Consider the following 18,749-nt stretch of genomic DNA (forward strand, 5'->3'; position numbering starts at 1 on the left):
GCTTCTATCTCCATATTTTACCTCCACAGCTGGTGAAGTTATACATCCCTATGGCTGTTCTCTGTTAAATACATTTTAAAACCTAATCTTAAGGAATGTGCATGCGATATGTCCAAGTTAATGATTTGGCTAAAGGACCTCCCTTTGCACTGGTGAACGCTCACACCTGCAAATAACAGGGATTTGAATAATTTTAAAACTTCAAATGGTTTCTGGATGCCTATGCATATTTTTTTTTTCTTTTACCCTGAACATGATGTCTCTTGAGGTTTTGGTGTAATTGCAAAGGAATTTCAAATATGTCCAGCTCAGAAAAAAATAGCACTGAACTGGAAGTATAAGAAGTTCTGGCAAGGTTACTTAATAATAATAATAAAAAAAGATTACTTAATAACACATCTAAAATCACTTACTTCTACTAACATAATTGTTCACTTAGTGTTAACAGAACAAAAATAAACCTCAAGGGTTGTGTGTTCATGAACAACAAAACTATAAGAATTCCTAATGAGTTTTTTAGTGTTGATACTGACTTTAAAATAAATTTCCAATTGATAATTTATTCTCCGAGAATTACAGATAGAAGTTAATTTAATAATGAATTGAACAGAGTAGTCACTAAAAGCAAAACAATAATCACTGTCCTGTTAGATATCTTCCTTACCTCATGTCTGCTGGGTTCTGATTGGGATAATCAGATAAATGTAGACCGAAATCAGTAGACTCCTGGAGATCAAAATATAGGATCAAGATGTCCTATAATTCCATTTAATTGTGGAAGACATTTCAGGTGCTCTAGTGGCCACAGCTCTCTGAGACTGCTTCCAATCACAGGGCAAGCTGGGTCAGTCTTTGGTGTGTGGAACACCCATTGGTAACCCCATATATTTGGTGAGCTCCTATCATTTTCCCCAACATTGTGCTAAGTCCTACTGGTTCAAGTTAAAAAACAAAACAAAACAAACCATAGACTGTCACTATCTGTGTTAAGATCCAACCATCTGGATAAATAATGCTGTTGTGTCAAGTAAGTACAAAGGGTTCAATAAAATAGGACAGGTTTTGAGAATTTTAGGATTACCTAATATCAGGATAAATGGATACTCTCAATTCAGTATCTTAAGGCTTTGGTGCTCAGAAAAATCTAGTCATCTACTGTACCTTAACTATGGTCACTACTCCATGCAATGCTTGGCGTTTAGTTCTCCTGCATTTTTGTTTAGTGCTTAAAGTACTACGTCTATGGAATAAGAGTAGAGTGTGAGCTCTGGAACTGGGGAAGAGGTGGCAGGGGCGCTGGGAACTTATAGGAACTAAGCAACCCTAAATTAGAATTACTGCTTCTTATTTATTAGCTCTGTAAAGTTAGTCATTGAGCTTTGTTTTGGATTTTGTTATTGTTGATTTTTACTTTTTTCTAAGTTTTGTTAATAATATATCTACTTTTCCTTGAAAGGGGGTTAGGGGGATAAGGTGGGAGAGAAAGAGACAAAGTCCTTCTTTTCTATTCACAAGAAAATGACATTAGTGATGCACTGAAATTTGTCTATCATGTGGATCAGCAGTTAGGTGCTGGAATTTGATAGAACATTAAGCAGGCCGTCTTCCCTTCCATTTAAATATATTTCCCCCAGTTATGTTACTTAGTGTATACAGACATTAGGAAAAAGAGTTTAGTAGTTAAACAATGACTCAGTTTCCATACTTTCAGATTGAAGGTATCATCAATATGGATGGTCAGGATGATCTGAAAGACCAAGAAAGCCCATGGGATTCATTTGAGAAAAACATTAATAAGTATAACAATATAATGATCTGAGATTTCAAGAGCATGCTTCTTTCACCCACTTGAAGAAGGCACACAGAAAAAAATCTATTTATTGTACTGCTGATTTCAAAGGAGCTGCTCTCAGAATAGATGCTGAGAATTGAGTACTCCCAGGGAGAAGGCTATTAATGGTCTTGTTCTTTATTTTAGGCTTTAAAGTTACTCAGAGTGGCTGAAATGAGATTGGTTCTAAGTGCTTTTGCAGTCCACCAGCTTCACTTTTTTGTTTGTTTTGTTTTGTTTTGTTTTTTCGAGACAGGGTTTCTCTGTGTAGCCCTGGCTGTTCTGGAACTCACTCTGTAGACCAGGCTGGCCTCGAACTCAGGAATCCGCTCGCCTCTGCCTCCCAAGTGCTGGGATTAAAGGTGAGCAGCACCACTGCCTGGCAGCTTCTTGGCTGCCGAGCTTTCTCAGGGTAGGAAGATGGAAGGTGAACATCTGGCTTCTCTCGTGAGTGTATTTTAGTTGCACCTCCAACTTATACAGCGAGTCCATCTTTGAGGATGATTCAGAACAAATTTAGCTTACAAAACTACATTTCAGAAATTAAAATTAAATAATAATAATTGAGTAAAAAGTAAATTTTTTGGGCAAGAGAGACTGCTCTTCCAGAGGTCCCGAGTTCAATTTCTTGCAACCACATGGTGGCTCACAACCATCTGTAATGGGATTTGATGCCTAAAGAGAGTGACAGTTTACTCACATAAAATAAATCTTTTTAAAAAGTCAATTTCCTACTTACCTAAATTCTGCATTCCCACACAATCATCTAACCACACAGCCCATGCTTCACACATACGCAAACCACTGGAAGCAGGAAGAGATCAGAACACACTGTTTTGCTTCTTCTCCCAGACTAATACTGTACATAAGGGGCTGGTAGTGTTTAGTCTGCATGCATGGAAGGTATCTTGAAGGAGCATACAGTCACCATTACATTAGAAAAATAGCACCTCCATATAGTTTTGGTTTTGGTTTCCTTTTTTTTATTGTTAGATATTTTCTTTATTTACATTTCAAATGTTATCCCGTTTCCTAGTTTCCCCTCTGAAAATCCCCCTATCCCCTCCCCACCTTCTGCTCCCCAACCCACCCTCTCCCATTCCTGGTCATGGCATTCCCCTATAGGTGCATAAGCCTTCACAGACCAAGGGCCTCTCCTCCCATTGATGATCAACTAGGCCATCCTCTGCTACAAATGTAGCTAGAGCCACAAGTTCCACCATGTGTTTTCTTTGATTGGTGGTATAGTTCTAAGGAGCTCTGAGGATACTAGTTCATATTGATGATATTCCTTCTATGGGGCTTCAGTCCCCTTCAGCTCCTTGGGTATTTCTCTGCCTCCTTCACTGGGGACTTTGTGCTCTGTCCAATGGATGACTGTGAGCATCCACTTCTGTATTTGTCAGGTACTGGCAGAGCCTCACAGCTATATCAGGCTCCTGTCAGCAGGCTCTTGTTGGTATCTGCCTAGTATCTGGGTTTGGTGGTGTTTATGGGGTGGATCCCCAAGTGGAGCAATCTCTAGATGGTCATTCCTTCAGGCTCTGCTCCGAACTTTGTCTCTAACTCCATCTATGGGTATTTTGTTCCCCATTCTAAGAAGGAATGAAGTATCCATACTTTGGTCTTCTTTCTTCTTGAGTTTCATGTGTTTTGCAAATAGTATCTTGGGTATTCTAGATTTCTGGGCTGATATCCACTTATCAGTGAGTGCATATCATGTGTGTTCTTTTGTGATTGGGTTACCTCACTCAAGATGGATATCCTCCAGATCCATCCATTTGCCCAAGAATTTCATAAATTCATTGTTTTTAATAGCTGAGTAGTACTCCATTGTGTAAATGTACCACATTTTCTGTATCCATTCCTCTGTTGAGGGACATCTGGGTTCTTTTCAACTTCTTGCTATTATAAATAAGGCTGCTATGAACATAGTGAAGCATGTGTCCTTATTACAAGTTGGAACATCTTCTGGGTATATGCCCAGGAGAGGTATTGCTGGATCCTCCAGTAGTACTATGTCCAATTTTCTGAGAAATTGCCACTGATTTCCAGAGTGTTTGTATCAGCTTGCAATCCCACCAGCAATGGCGGAGTGCTCCTCTTTCTCCACATCCTCGCCTGCATCTGCTGTCACCTGAATTTTTTATCTTAGCCATTCTTACTGGTGTGAGGTGGAATCTCAGCGTTGTATTCTTTATATGCATTTTGTCTTCCATGTGCTACTGTCATGGTCAGAATTTTTTGAGTTTTACATATAAAAGCACTCCATTTATATAGATGAATTAAAATCAAAGAGACTTAGAATTTTCATTACAATACTGTTAAACGTGAAAAATATTTTATTCACCTTGTTAATTTATCTTTCCTATTGATATTTGAGGCATTTCATAACTGACCACAAGTTACAGACACTAACTTTGTTTCTGTTATTACCCTACTTAAGAAGTAACGATTGATATAATTATAGTACTTCAAGTTCTGACCATGACCTGGAACAAAATGCCCTGGGCTTTTGAATCTGTATGATTCTCCAGAATAGACTAAGAACACATCATTAAAGATTTTGAGAGGAAAAAGGCAAAATACTACATAGTTCTCAGTAAACCCTACCACCATAATTCTAATTTTATGGGAGTGTCACATAATCATAAATAGCCACCTATTTTCTAGAAGATATAATTCACAGTAGACATTTTAATATGTAGAACTCTTCCAGCTGGAGAGTCACAAACATTAATCAGAATGCAGCCTTAAACTCTTTACAGGAATGTATCAGAAGGGTAGAATGGTGCTAAAATACAAGAGAGGGTACTTATTTTTACAAAAGCAGTAAACCTACATAGGCAATATTGAACGAGGTACATCTTTCCATGTCTATGTCTTTTTGTCTGAAGCATTAGCTCAGAACATCTGGTTTTTGTCCTCAGGACAGTAAAACATTTCATCTTAAAACAATTCAAGTTGCTATTTTTCCTAGTTTACTATTAGGACTTTTCATTTGTTCAGAGCCAAATAATTTACAATGATTATTTGTAATTACCCATAAAATACACTATTGCCAAGAACTCAGAATTCACAATTAAGACATTAACCCCAAAGCCACTGAGATGTGAAAAATTCATAAATAACTTTGGTAACAAAATTTTAATAATTACAAACTGTTTAATTACAAGTTTTATTACTACATTTGCTATGACTATGTTGAGAATACACTGGAAATATTTTTCAAATCATGCAACTGTGTTTTCTTAAAATTATCTGAGCACATCATCTCTGTTGACCCTTTCACCAGCTCCAAAGAACATTACTTGCACCTGACCCATGTTACCTGTGTAAGCCTTGCAAAGGTCGTCTAAATACATCACATTTCCTTATTTCCATTTTTGTTCATACAAACATCTTCTTTGTATATTCGTTAGTCACATAAATGAGAACCACTTGTTCTGTATAGTTCTGGTTTCTTCATTTTAATCTAATATTTTGAGTTCACAAATATTTGCCTTGCTTGTGAGTCATTACAAATTGTGTAGTAAGCAAGTGCTGTTTAATTAAAACAATAAGATATATTCTTGTGATCATCAGCTTGCAGGAAGTGTTAAAGTATTCATGCTTCAGCTCTGATGAAGCTAGGGAGGATGGATATGTCAGTCCCATCCTGTTTAGATTGTCTGTTGTATTAAAATGATAGTAGTAACAAACTAACTGGAAATGATTTTTTTTTTTTTTGCGATTTGCAGGCATTACTTTCCAAAAGAGAAGTTAATGAAAATATGAACTATACTGTTAAAGCAAATTTTTAATCATGTTATTCAAAAATAGTTGTCACATGCTGGTCTCTGACGGTTATTTTAAGAGATTAAACTAGTGCTTATACCTGACACCAGCAATAGTTACTAATATCATGACTAATATGTTGACTTTGTACTGTGTACCTGGCACAGCAGAGAGCTCTTATGTAAGCCATATTGCTGGACTACTGTGATTTGCTGCTAAAAGGATAATAGTTGTCACATTGACTATTTCCCTGAGGTAGAATAACTAGTGAAGCCTCAAGACAAAACTCATGACTGTCTTAAGTGTATGTAGGAATGCTAAGTAAGAGGTTATTAGAGATCAAGAAGTGTTCATTTTCAGTGGACATATAATCTATATGAGCTTATTAAGGTGAGGATAGTACTTATGTTGCTCTAAGTGTTTAGTGTATGATGATTGACAGGCAACTTCCATAGTGGCTAAGCAGAAAGACGTAAGAACAATAGCTCTTTCAGCCCTCAAATGATCATGGGACCAGTTTTGATTTTTAATTGTTTTATACAGTTTTGTGTAATGATTTTTTATGAATAGTTCTCATTTCCATAACTAGTGTCTTCTATATTTGGGGCCTGTGTTTTATAAACTCTAGACTCTGTGCAGGGCCTAAGTCATGATATGGACTAACAGATAACTTTTAATCCATGTATGTGTGTGTGTGTGTGTGTGTGTGTGTGTGTTTGTACACAGGGGTGCACATGCCCCGAGAGCTCAGAGGCATTAGATCTCCTGGAACTGGAGTTACAGGCACTTGTGGGCTGCCTGTACTGAGAAACACACTCTGGTCTTTTGAAAGAGCAAGTCCTACGCTTAACCACTGCCTCATTTCTCCCAGAGTTGTCTTTTTGAACAGGATTTATGGAACAATAACTTGAAGTTCATTGTTCCAAACTAAGGTATCCAAGCTCTCAAAAAGGCTCATTATGAGCTAAGAATTGAAAAATGTAAAGCTATCTACGTTTTACAAGCCAATGTTTCATATATTATCAACAGTTCCAGAACTGTTGGAATAATTTTGTATCAAACTGTAAAGCCAAGTGAATTTCAGTATAATTTTAACCTATTACAGTTTCTGAAAAAATATACCAGTAGATTTTGGACCATCAGATGCCACTACAAAATTCAATGCAAATCAAATCAACAGACTGAAGACCTGAGTATATGTTGAATTTTCAAGAAATAAAAATATTTTCCAATGAGTTTTTAACTCTAGTAGGCTAATATTCATTGGTTGGTCATGTTTCACAGAGAGAGTTAACATTTATTTTTATGGCAAGTGGATTGAATGGGAAGATGGGGTGTCTTCTGTAACAAGTTTTTCTGTCTTCCATAGGTGGATAAGTGGAGCAGCTGTAGTCAATGCATTTTATTCCTCAGGCCGAAATCAGATAGGTAAGGTATATCCATAAAGAATTCTTTAGAATTCCTCAACTTTCTCAGCCCACAGATTGCTGTATGGACAATTTTTTTAATACCCCTCTAAAAGTAAAGCTGATATTGAGTTATTGGTTCATGTCTTGAAGTATCCCTAGATCCATGTATCTCTTTTCACTAGAATGGGAAATTTACAGTAGTCCAAATCACATTAGGTAATTGTTTCTTCCATAACATTCAATCTGTAACATAATGGTTATCTTATTCCTGTGTGTTTTATCAAAGTCCCTTTTAAAACTTATACTGGCTTTCAGACAGATCTTTAAAGGTATTGGCGGGTCTGAGAGCCAACTCTTTGCAAACCCAATTCGTTTGGTAATTCAGTAGTCTGGCTTTAGTGGAGACTCTCCTATTCTATGTCTTCTTTATTCCAAGGACTCCCAAGGAATTCCAGGGTGAGGAAGAGGGTTCCATGATCTCCCAAAGTTTCTTAGCAGGAGAGGAATAGTGACAACTGTTGCACGTTACTTAACTGACCACCTGGCAGCCATGATAACACACAAGTCACTATCAATTCTATGTTGTTTACTAGTAAAGAAGTAAACTAGATGGAGCAAATCCTCCCTTTAAAAAATCAGATGACCAAGTTAAAGGAACTCATAATCTGCTAGGTGGATCTTAAAGACTAGTATTAATATGAACCATAAAAATCCTATCACTTATTTAAAGAATGGCATCTAAGGCTGTAATTAAGTCAGCTGCATCTCCATAGTTAATGTTTAGCCTTGATAGCATATTTCATAAGAGCATTTTATATAATGGGTGGATTTTAATCACAGTACATAGTGTGGGAGATAATGCTCAGTTTAAATTAATAAAGTACTGTGTATAATTTTTATACTTTCTGCTAAAAATAATTTCTTGGCACTATTTAGCTCAGGTAGATACACATGAGCAATGAGTTTCACCAAAATTCTTCCCAGACAAAGGTTGATTATTTTTATTATTTTGTCATTTGAAAGTGGTGGAAATGGCAACTTTCTGACATATTGAAAGAGCTGGTGAACAAAATCACTTACAGTATTTAAAGTCACCCTTGTAAATATCTAATGTTTACCCCTGAAGTCCATGAAAGGTTAGGTCATATTTACCCTGTTTAAAAGAAACGTATTTGCTACTTTGTGTTAACTAGACTTTATTTTTTTCTTTTTTAATTTGTTAATTACTTAAGCTCAAGTCTTTCACTTACAGTCTTGATATCCTGTATAGGCCCAGATACTTACTTGAAATGTATATTCATATTACAGATTCTTTAATGATTCCAGAACATAGTGCTGATATTACCTAGTGGTTGCTAGAATTCTAGAACACGAATGGTAAAATTACTGAATTATACTTATCCATCTTCATTCATTACCAAAGTCATAGGTTAACTAAACTCTGACAACATAGACTCAAAACAGTGGTCCCTTTCATTAAATAGAGGCAATATATCCCAAGGAAAAAAAAATGAAATACAATAATGTATTTTCCAGGCAGGGTACTTAGCAGGCACATTTATTATAAGAAGACAATGCAAAGGTCTAGACTAGGGTGAGTATTAGGAACATGGAGAGCAGGAATTTATAATGACCAGGGTGAGGAAGAAGGCACTATTTGCCTGCAGAGCAATAATGACCCCCCCCAAGTGTCTTTGCAGGAGAGGAGTAGTGAGGACTGTTGAACTTTAATATGGCTACAGAATAGAACACGAGGGTAGATTAAATTAGGATAGATTACAGGTGGAGCAGGAGTTGTTCCTAAGAACATCTCTTAGAAAATAAGTCATTCTAGACATGAGGAAACAGTATGAGGGAAAGTTCTCTATCAGACTTCCTAGAAGAAGCGACAAACTGTGATTTTGGAAGGACAGTATATCACCTGATATTTTACATGTGCTGTTATAGCTTACGTGTGCTGTGCAAACTTCTTAGAGGAGAAGATCAACTAAGCTCAACAGGAGAGGTTCACTGGTGGGGGCTACATTCTGTTAACACTTAAGCAGAAGGGTGAAAGTGTTTGATGTACACAAATATTTGTGAGACATAAAAATGGAGAAAGTTCTCTATTTAAAACAGATGTTATGTCAAATACATAAGAAGTAGTATTCATTTAACTATTAAACTTTTTAAATAAAATAATTTTATTCTTTGAGATTTTCATACATAGTTAACTTTTTAAAGACAACTTAGTCTATTAAATATGCATTTATTTGTTTATAATTGATTATTGATTTAGTCAACATTTTTTTCTGGGTATTAATCATATTCCAAACACTATCAGATTTGGGGGTTCTGGAAAAAAAATGAGCTTAAAACAAATGGACTAAAGAGTTCATAAGCAAATGTGTGTACAAACAGATGAATCTCAGATCTCAGAGGGCTGAGACTTAAGGTGCCATAATGGGCATGAACAAATCAGATAAAGGACTCCAATGATTAATAAGAAAATAAATAGAATTTAGAGTAATCATAGGAGCCCTAATGTAAATAAAATAAGGATAAATGATGGAGGGATACCTTTGACTGAGTGGTAGTTTATTTTAGATAGTATTGTGGACAGATAAAATTTCAAAGAGAAAACTGAACAGAAATATGTATTCTTGAGTAGCTCTTCCTTCCATATATTTATACAAGGGAAAGAACTTCCTGAGTGTGGTTTATGCATATTCCATGACTCAGAATCCTTACAGAAAAAAAAAAAAAGATTGCCAGGTGAATTGTGATGAATAAATCATAGGTCGCGTACGGCGATGACTCAGTCACTTTGCCACTATCAATAATAAATGACTATGTTGGTTTCTATCACACAAGACTTTTGTTATCTACCTGAGTAAAACTGGCATAGTGGAAAACAGGGTAGAAAGCACGATGCCATCAGTGACAATGCCATTGCTAATCTTCACAAATCTTCCATCATCTTCTCTCCTTTAGTCTTCCCTGCTGGCATTTTGCAGCCCCCATTCTTCAGTGCTCGGCAATCCAACTCATTGAATTATGGGGGCATCGGCATGGTCATCGGACATGAAATCACACATGGATTTGATGACAATGGTAAAGTATAGGTAACATTTTCCTTTGGCTGAGATTAATCCTCCTAAGTTTAAAAGTAATAATTTGTCAGTACAAAATTCCATTTGTATATGTAGTTAGAATTAAGTCTAAGTACATAGTCAGTGTTCTATTTAAAGTGTTCTTTTATTTTTAATTAGGTATTTTCTTCATTTACATTTCCAATGCTATTCCAAAAGTCCCCCATGCCCCCCCAAGTCCCCTATCCACCCACTCCCACTTCTTGGCCCTGAAGTTCCCCTGTACTGAGGCATATAAAGTTTGCAAGACCAATGGGCCTCTCCACTGATGGCTGACTAGGCCATCTTCTGATACATATACAGCTAGAGACATGAGCTCTGGGGTACTGGTTAGTTAATAATGTTGTTCCACCTATAGGGTTGCAGATCCCTTTATCTCCTTGGGTACTTTCTCTAGCTCTTCCATTGGTGGCCCTGTGATCCATCCAATTGCTGACTGTGAACATCCACTTCTGTGTTTGCTAGGGCCCGGCATAGTCTCACAAGAGACTGGGTCCTTTCAGCAAAATCTTGCTAGTGTATGCAATGGTGTCAGTGTTTGGAAGCTGATTATGGGATGGATCCCCAGATATGGCAGTTTCTAGATTGTCCATTCTTTCGTCTCAGCTCCAAACTTTGTCTCTGTAACTCCTTCCATGGGTGTTTTGTTCTAAGAAGGGGCAAAGTGTCCACACTTTGGTCTTCATTCTTCTTCAGTTTCATGTGTTTTGCAGATTGTATCTTGTATCTTGGGTTCTAAGTTTCTGGGCTAATATCTACTTATCAGTGAGTACATATCATGTGAGCTCTTTTGTGATTGGATTACTTCACTCAGGATGATACCCTCCAGGTCCATCCATTTGCCTGGGAATTTCATAAATTCATTCTTTTTAATAGCTGAGTAGTACTTCATTGTCTAAATGTACCANATTTTCTGTATCCATTCCTCTGTTGAGGGGCATCTGGGTTCTTTCCAGCTTCTGGTTATTATAAATAAGGCTGCTATGAACATAGTGGAGCATGTGTCCTTCTTACNGGTTGGNACATCTTCTGGATATATGCCCNGGAGAGGTATTGCTGGATCCTCCNGTAGTACTATGTCCAATTTTCTGAGGAACCGCCAGACTGATTTCCAGAATGGTTGTACAAGCTTGCAATCCCACCAACAATGGAGGAGTGTTCCTCTTTCTCCACATCCTCGCCAGTATCTGCTGTCACCTGAATTTTTGATCTTATATTAATGGGCAGTAAGAAATGTGTGCTTTACACTCTAAGAGACTAAAGCAAATATTCACATTGAGAATGTACAGTAGTGTTCTTCCACACAGTAATGATGCTTGGTCCTGTTGCGTATGTCTTAGATTTCCAGATTCCTTGAGGGCAGGATCTGAGTCTTAGATACACAGTCAGAAGATGTCACTCATTCAAGTTCCTGTGTTGTCTTTAAGCTGCTTGTAGTCAGGAACTTCATTTGTTTGTTTGTTTGTTTTTCTATTTTATGGTTAATATGCAATTTAGAACTTTGTGAACAGTAAGCACATTAATGTTTATATGCATCCCTAAACAACCAAGAATATTTACTGTTTTAATTACAGTCAAACAAAATTGAAGTAAGAACTGAAGACACGTACAAAGGACACAGCAAAAATTCTAACAAATTTTAGTTCAATAGATAGAATTCTAGAAAGCCAGAGAGAGAGAGAGAGAGAGAGAGAGAGAGAGAGAGAGAGAGAGGAAGAAGAAGACAGAAAGAGTAACTCTTTAAAGAGAAATTTACTAGATACGTGTTACTCAATTGGTTGGCGCAAGAGTTTTAACCAGTACCGACTAATAATATTTCCATTTTTCAAGTGGAGTCATACAGGGGCATATAACAGATTGTGCAACATCATAAAATGTGGAGTTAGTGGAATCAGTGTGTAAGTTCAAATTCTGTTCAAATTCTGTTCATAACCCTTTTCTTATTCACAGCATTGTAATTATTTAAAAGATGACAAAATTAAATGTCAAAACATATAAAGTATTTATGAACGTATGAATGTATTTGGAGATATAAAAAGGGAAAGATCAATGTGTTTTAAATCTAGGAGAAAAACTCCAGGAGAGAGTTTGTTGCTTCTCTTTGTATTTAAAGTAGAGGGAAGCAAGGAGTTACTTTTGAATAAAGGGTTTGAGAACATAAAATGGGTGCCAGAAAATAATTGTTGACCTTTTAAAGTCTCAAAATATCAAATTAAATAGTCATGGTTCAGAAAAGATCCAGAGTAACAAGACATGCATTCAGGAGTGTTTATCTAATAGCCTCATCTGTGGTAGCATAAGCCAAGTGGATGAAATATCTATCAATTCCAAAGCATATTGACAGATAAAATTCAAGCTTTCCCAAAAAATTTAGGAGTCAGGAGAGTGAGCAGTTTCTCTGAATGTCCGCCCCACTACATGGTCACATAACAGAATTAGAGGGATTATATTCTATGTTTATGTCAATATTCTTGCTATGATTTTATAGTTTTGCAAAATGCGACTGAACAGCTGAAACAGTAAGTTGTAAGTTTTTTGTTTGTTTGTTTGTTTTACAATGGCATATGAATCTATTAAAAGAATTTCAATTATAAAACAGAGAGCATAAAAAATCTTATTGTAACAGATGTTCTTTTTACCAAATGGATATATTACAGGAAGAAATTTCAATAAAGATGGAGACCTCGTTGACTGGTGGACGCAGCAGTCGGCAAATAATTTTAAAGACCAATCCCAGTGTATGGTATACCAGTATGGAAACTTTTCCTGGGACCTAGCAGGTGGACAGCATGTATGTCGCAGCATTCTTTAGAAAATATTTAGATGTGCAATCATAAGTGTGATGGTAGTGCTTTCTATAACAATCCTAATAGGCAATCTTTCTTTAAACAGCTCAATGGAATTAATACACTAGGAGAAAACATTGCTGATAATGGAGGTATTGGCCAAGCATACAGAGTGAGTATATTTTATTCACATTTCAGTGATGGGAGGGTTCATTTATCATATTACCCACTTCTTTAAAGCTTTTTTAAAGAGACATGTATAGGCAGAAAATGAAGACTGAAAATGGGAATCTAGCAGAAAAGTTAGCACAGAAAATTACAACTAGACACAAGAAGATATATATACAAGCCTGGAAAGGACACAAAATATTTCTTAGAAATGAACCTGCAGTAATTTCTTAGTAAAGGTGTGCATGCAAGTGATTCTGGGTTCATTTATCAGTATAAGTGGGACCCTCAGCTTCCCAGCAGGCCAGGCAGCCTGTGGAGATGATAATCTGCATAAACTGCAGACATAACATTAAGGCACAGTCTGCTCACTGAGAAACAGTTAAGGATTGTTAAATAGTTCCAATTATGGCCATGTAGTTGGCCCAACTATTATTCTTCAAGAATTATTATCATTGGAATATTCATTAGATTCACAGTTCGCCTTCCACTTATACTTGCATATAGCTACTTTATTTGCTTATTTTGTGAATTTCATGTATGAGTATTGTGTTTACATAATTTTTACACCTTCCTCTTCCCTCAACTCCTCCCGTCTCCCCAACTCCATCTCAAATTCATAACCTCCTCTTTGTTACTATTATCTCTTATATATGTATTGGTGTGTGTGTGTGTGTGCGCGCGCGCGCGTGCTCAAAAGCCTACTGAGTCTCTTTAGAGCTGCTTGCCACGTGCATGTGTTTGGATTGACCATTTGAGATTGGATACTACCCATCAAGGGACTCATCCCCAGGTTGGCTGGTAGTGTCATTATTCAAGCCTTGTTTAGACCACCATCTTATTTAGATTTCATGGAGACAGCTTCCCCGTAATGTCTAGAAGGCACTACTTTACAGTAGGTGTCCAAGTCCTCTGGCTTTTTCAGCCTTGCCACCTAAGTACTTCTAAGGACTTTGCTTTGTCTGTAGCACCATTTTACGTGCTAGGGATGTAGCAACACAGCTTCCATAAAGGATGGTAGTACTTGGGGATGTGAGTATGAATTAAAAGATGAGCCAGTAAAGGCCAGTGTGGAAGAGAAAATAGGGAATTTCACAAATCGCTGAAAGAATGGTGCTTTTAGAAGCACCAAGGAGGAATGAAGATGAATTTGAGCGTAACTCTTGGCCCTGAATCAGCTTATGTGTGAGAAAATGAGCAGTCTACTTGACATGACAAAAAGGATAAGGGTTCCACAGGGAGGGTGAGGTTTTCCCAGCTGGGTAGAATGGTTGAGGACTGAGTAGGATTATCTGGTCATTCATTACTGCAACACTGAGAGTAAAGGAAACAGTGATTGTGTCAGAAAAATGGAAGCAGCACAACAGAACAGATCAGACCTATGACTGGTATTGCTGACAGTGCGCCTATAACACAGCATCTTTAATGTATAAAGCCTGAAAGATGAAGTCACATAAAAATCCTAGCTGGTGCATTACTACTACCTTGAATGTTGGGTAATTAATGTTTTTTTTTTCTCACTAGGTGGCAAATAGCATGCCTTTTACCTCTCTGGGTGCTGGATAATTTTTAATTTCCTATAAGTGTTCTTGAGCATTTTTCTAGATACAGCTAGATTCACTAGAAATGGTTTGCTCCTTCTTAAAACTTGTTTGTACAACTTGTTAGTTGCAACTAAAATAATGCTTTTAGAGTTGATCTGCTTCCCTGTGGATCTGGAATGGTCCCATCCTTAGATTCCTGTGCCCCAAGCATTGCTATCTGTAATCCTCTTGGTGCGATCTCCTGATTAACACAAAGCTGAATATTCAAAAGCAACCTGTTCTGATCTTGGAATCTTCTTTTAGAATTTCTCTTCCTTGGTACTTTGGCCAGTGTTATCCCAGATAGTCTATTTCTCCTCAACTCAGAGCCCTCCAGCCTTCGAGTGACTTTCCTCTCCCTTCACTATGGCATAAATGCTCTTGGAAAAGTAATATATATCTGCTATAGAACTTGCCTTGGTTCATAACTAGCTCTCAAGGATGGTCTTGTTTTATAAGGTGTGATGTTAAAGACTGAGTTTCAGTATTATGCAAATCATTGTATCATATGTTAGCTCAACACTTTGTTGATTCTGCAACAGTCCCTGTGAATGTGATAACCGGATGTAGTGTTAGCAATTAACAACTTTTATGATTCTGCTATACTGCTCACCTTAAGGAAGCTGAGAATTGTTGTAATAAAAGAAAGTACAATTTACAAATATTTATAACACTGTATGAGTTTCAGCATGCAATCACCTGCCCCTCTCCCTGACTGTGAACTCCCTACAAGGGAAGAGGCATAAGCCTTCCATATATATCAAAACCTTTATATAGTAAAGGCTCACTATTCTATGTTGATGATAAGGAAAAAGAACTGAAATAAGTTTTTTACTTATGTAGTTAATGAATTCCTTTATAAGAAATTAGAACTGGCTGGTAAGGTGGCTCAGTCCACAAAGGCCTTTGCCACCAAATCTGACCACCTGAGTTGAGCCACTGGGTAGGAGAGAATTGGCTCCTGGAAGCTGACTTTTGAACTCCACTCATGTACCACAGTACAGTCCCATATACTCTCATACACTCATGTATACACCCACAAATTAATTAATTAAATTGAATTTTAAAAAAATTATAAATAACCTCTCAGAAAGTTTATTACTAATCCATTTTTTATATTGTCAATAGCAGAGCAAAACTAAATTTCTCAATAGTGAATATAAATATTTAAGGTTTCAGAACATTCTCTGATATTCAGGTGGCCAGAATTCCTTTTGCTTGATGTTTTGGAAGTTAAACTATTTTGTTCTGTACTGAGAGGACTAGAATAGCAACCTATCCTTAACCTAGGATTGTAGGACATTAAGGCCCTAAGGAATCTCAAGAGAATCCCTTAAACTTTTGACAAGAATCACTCAGAGTAAATCTGCTGTGAGCCTATTTTTCTAAGAGTAGTAACTAAGCTAAAAATAACAATTACAGACAACTCCCTTGGCAAGCCATTCCTCCAATGGGCCAGGCTAACCCATCTATCCATAGAACAATACTACGGTAAGATTCTCATCATGTACTCAAGTCATCTTTCACAAAACTGACATTCAGTGTGATCCTCTGACATGCCAGGCTCTTGTCATCTGCTAATCAGTCTCTTATTCTTTCTGAGCATTTATAGATGTATTCTAGTCTTCTTCTTAATCCATGAAAGTGTTTCAGGATGCCATATCTAAGTGTATTATTACAGTCATGTGATAAATGCAAGTTACTTGGTCCTTTTGGAATAGGGTTTTGTATAAATTTACAAATTCTAGCCTTTTATTTTACTCCCTAGGCCTATCAGAATTATGTTAAAAAGAATGGTGAAGAAAAATTACTCCCTGGACTTGACCTCAATCACAAACAACTATTCTTCCTGAACTTTGCCCAGGTAGTATGTCTTACATGATTGATAAATATGAAAAGTTATAATTTCATCCAAGCTGAATATTGCATGCTGAGTTTTCTTTTAATCAATTGGGGTGGAACGTTTGACTTGACTAACTTGCATTATTTGCAACAAGAATGTCAGACCATGTTCATTATAAATGACTATGTTTCTGGATGCCTTTCAGTGTACATTATTTGAAGAGTTAATGGTTGAATGCAAATTCCAAGTTAATTTTCTTTCCCCCCCAACCTACCCACATTGTTCCATGATTATACCTAAGTATGTTGCTTTTCTTTGTCTATTCATACTTCAAGGTGTGGTGTGGGACCTACCGGCCGGAGTATGCAGTCAATTCTATTAAAACAGATGTACACAGTCCTGGCAATTTCAGGTAAATGGTTGTGAATAGCAGCTAGGCTACACCAGTGTTGACTCTGTTACTTCCATGTTTCAAATTTGGCTTTTTCTAATTTTTACCCTATGGTACTTAAGAATACTGTTAATGTGTCCATGTATATGCATGTATTTATACATTCATGTCTGTGATGTCACATATGTTTATGTTTGTGTGTGTTTGCTTGTGAGTATTTTTGTGTACATATGTGAATGTGTGGTGTGAGTGTGCACATGTGTATGAGTACATATATTCTGTGTGCATATGCATAAGTCTGTGTCTGGGTATATGTCAAAAACAGAACTCAACCAATCATACTGGGTAATGCTTCCAGAAGCACAGGTCTGGCTGTTTTGTCCTCCAGAAGATATATGTCCTAAGCTCAGTACTTAATGACTGAAAAAAATGATGATACCTCATAATAATGGCCTAATAGAACCACCAGCTAGTAGAATATATTTCTAAGAGGCTGTGATTATGAGCTTCAAACTCCACAGAAAGATTTATATTCTACGTTAAGGGAAGCTTTTACTAGTTGGAAGTTCTCTAGCATTGAATAACCTTATCCACAACGCTCCAGGAGTGAGTATATTACAGCCCAGATCAGAGAACAGCCCAGCAAGGCTACTAGGGGAATGCGGTTTGGAGTGGAAGAATGTGAACATTTAAGAATGAGACCGAGTATTGGAAGTGAATCAACTTTTGAATGTTGAATTCTACATTCCCCTGTCAGTTCAGACAGACATCCTAATACAATTCCTTTCTCTCACACTGGAACATTTAACATGCACTTACTGATCAATAGCACCGTCCAAAAAGGAAACTGGAAAATAATCAAAAACTAAAAATTTTGTACTTTGGAAAACAGAGTTTGAGAGGAAAAGCGAAGTTATTAGGCATCTTTTAAACTCTACCTAAAATGAATGGGAATACATTAATTTTCTGACTACTGAGAGGAGTACATTTAATTGTAAAGACATAAGTAGCATCCTTAAAGACATTAAACTTTGGTGACTACATTTGGTTTCTCCTAATGCTATCACTGCCACTGTCACCATACATCCTCTGCCTTGGCAATTCCTTAAAAATTCCTTTGCACAACAACAGATAATTGCATTTTAATTTCCCTATAAAGAGAGTTATGGCTGGTCCTGTCAACCTATCAATAACTAACTGCTTTTGGGTAACTGCTTTCCATAGAAAGTCTTTGTGGTTCTATTCTCACTATGGTTTAATTCAAGAGACTTTTAGTTTAACTTTTAAAAGTATTTTGTTGATTGATTTATTGATTATTGATTGATTGATTGATTCCTAACACTGCCAATTTTTTTCTAAAAGATGTGGTTCTTGTTGTTGTTGTTTTTATTGTTGCTGTTCTTACTGAAGTTTTCAGAAATTAAAATATAAGAAACTAGTTCTGAGGATCATGGGGAATGTTTATAAATGTGTATAAACCAGTTTGTCAGCTCCTTGCTCTGTAAGTTCCCATGAACATAAGCAGATCTCTACAAGAATCTGGATTCCTTCAGAAGTGAAGATCAGGGTACTGAATGACATGCCATCCTTGGAAAATAAGATGTTGTATATTAGCTTTTTGGGTGGTTTGTTGTTGTTTTGTTTGGTTTGGTTTGGTTGGGTTTGGTTTTTCGAGACAGGGTTTCTCTGTGTAACCCTGGCTGTCCTGGGACTCACTCTGTAGAACAGGCTGGCCTCTAACTCAGAAATCCGCCTGCCTCTGCCTCCCAAGTGCTGGGAATAAAGGCATGCACCTCTGTTGCCCAGTGCACACTAGCTTTAATAGGCAAA

General features: G+C 36.9%; 1 protein-coding gene across 3 annotated transcripts in view; it reads left to right on the plus strand.

Annotated features, from left to right (window-relative positions):
• Positions 1-18,749, plus strand: part of Mme (membrane metalloendopeptidase) — an 86,653-nt gene that overhangs the window by 55,640 nt on the left and 12,264 nt on the right. For all 3 annotated transcript variants that reach the window (XM_021157462.2, XM_021157461.2, XM_029474991.1), the window contains exons 17-22: positions 6,978-7,036; positions 9,991-10,110; positions 12,806-12,939; positions 13,041-13,106; positions 16,454-16,549; positions 16,864-16,940. In XM_021157462.2, the coding sequence (XP_021013121.1) occupies positions 6,978-7,036; positions 9,991-10,110; positions 12,806-12,939; positions 13,041-13,106; positions 16,454-16,549; positions 16,864-16,940 (552 nt within the window). The remainder of the gene's footprint in view (positions 1-6,977; positions 7,037-9,990; positions 10,111-12,805; positions 12,940-13,040; positions 13,107-16,453; positions 16,550-16,863; positions 16,941-18,749) is intronic.

This window comes from Mus caroli, chromosome 3 (genome assembly GCF_900094665.2).
Source record: "Mus caroli chromosome 3, CAROLI_EIJ_v1.1, whole genome shotgun sequence".
NCBI lineage: Eukaryota > Metazoa > Chordata > Mammalia > Rodentia > Muridae > Mus > Mus caroli.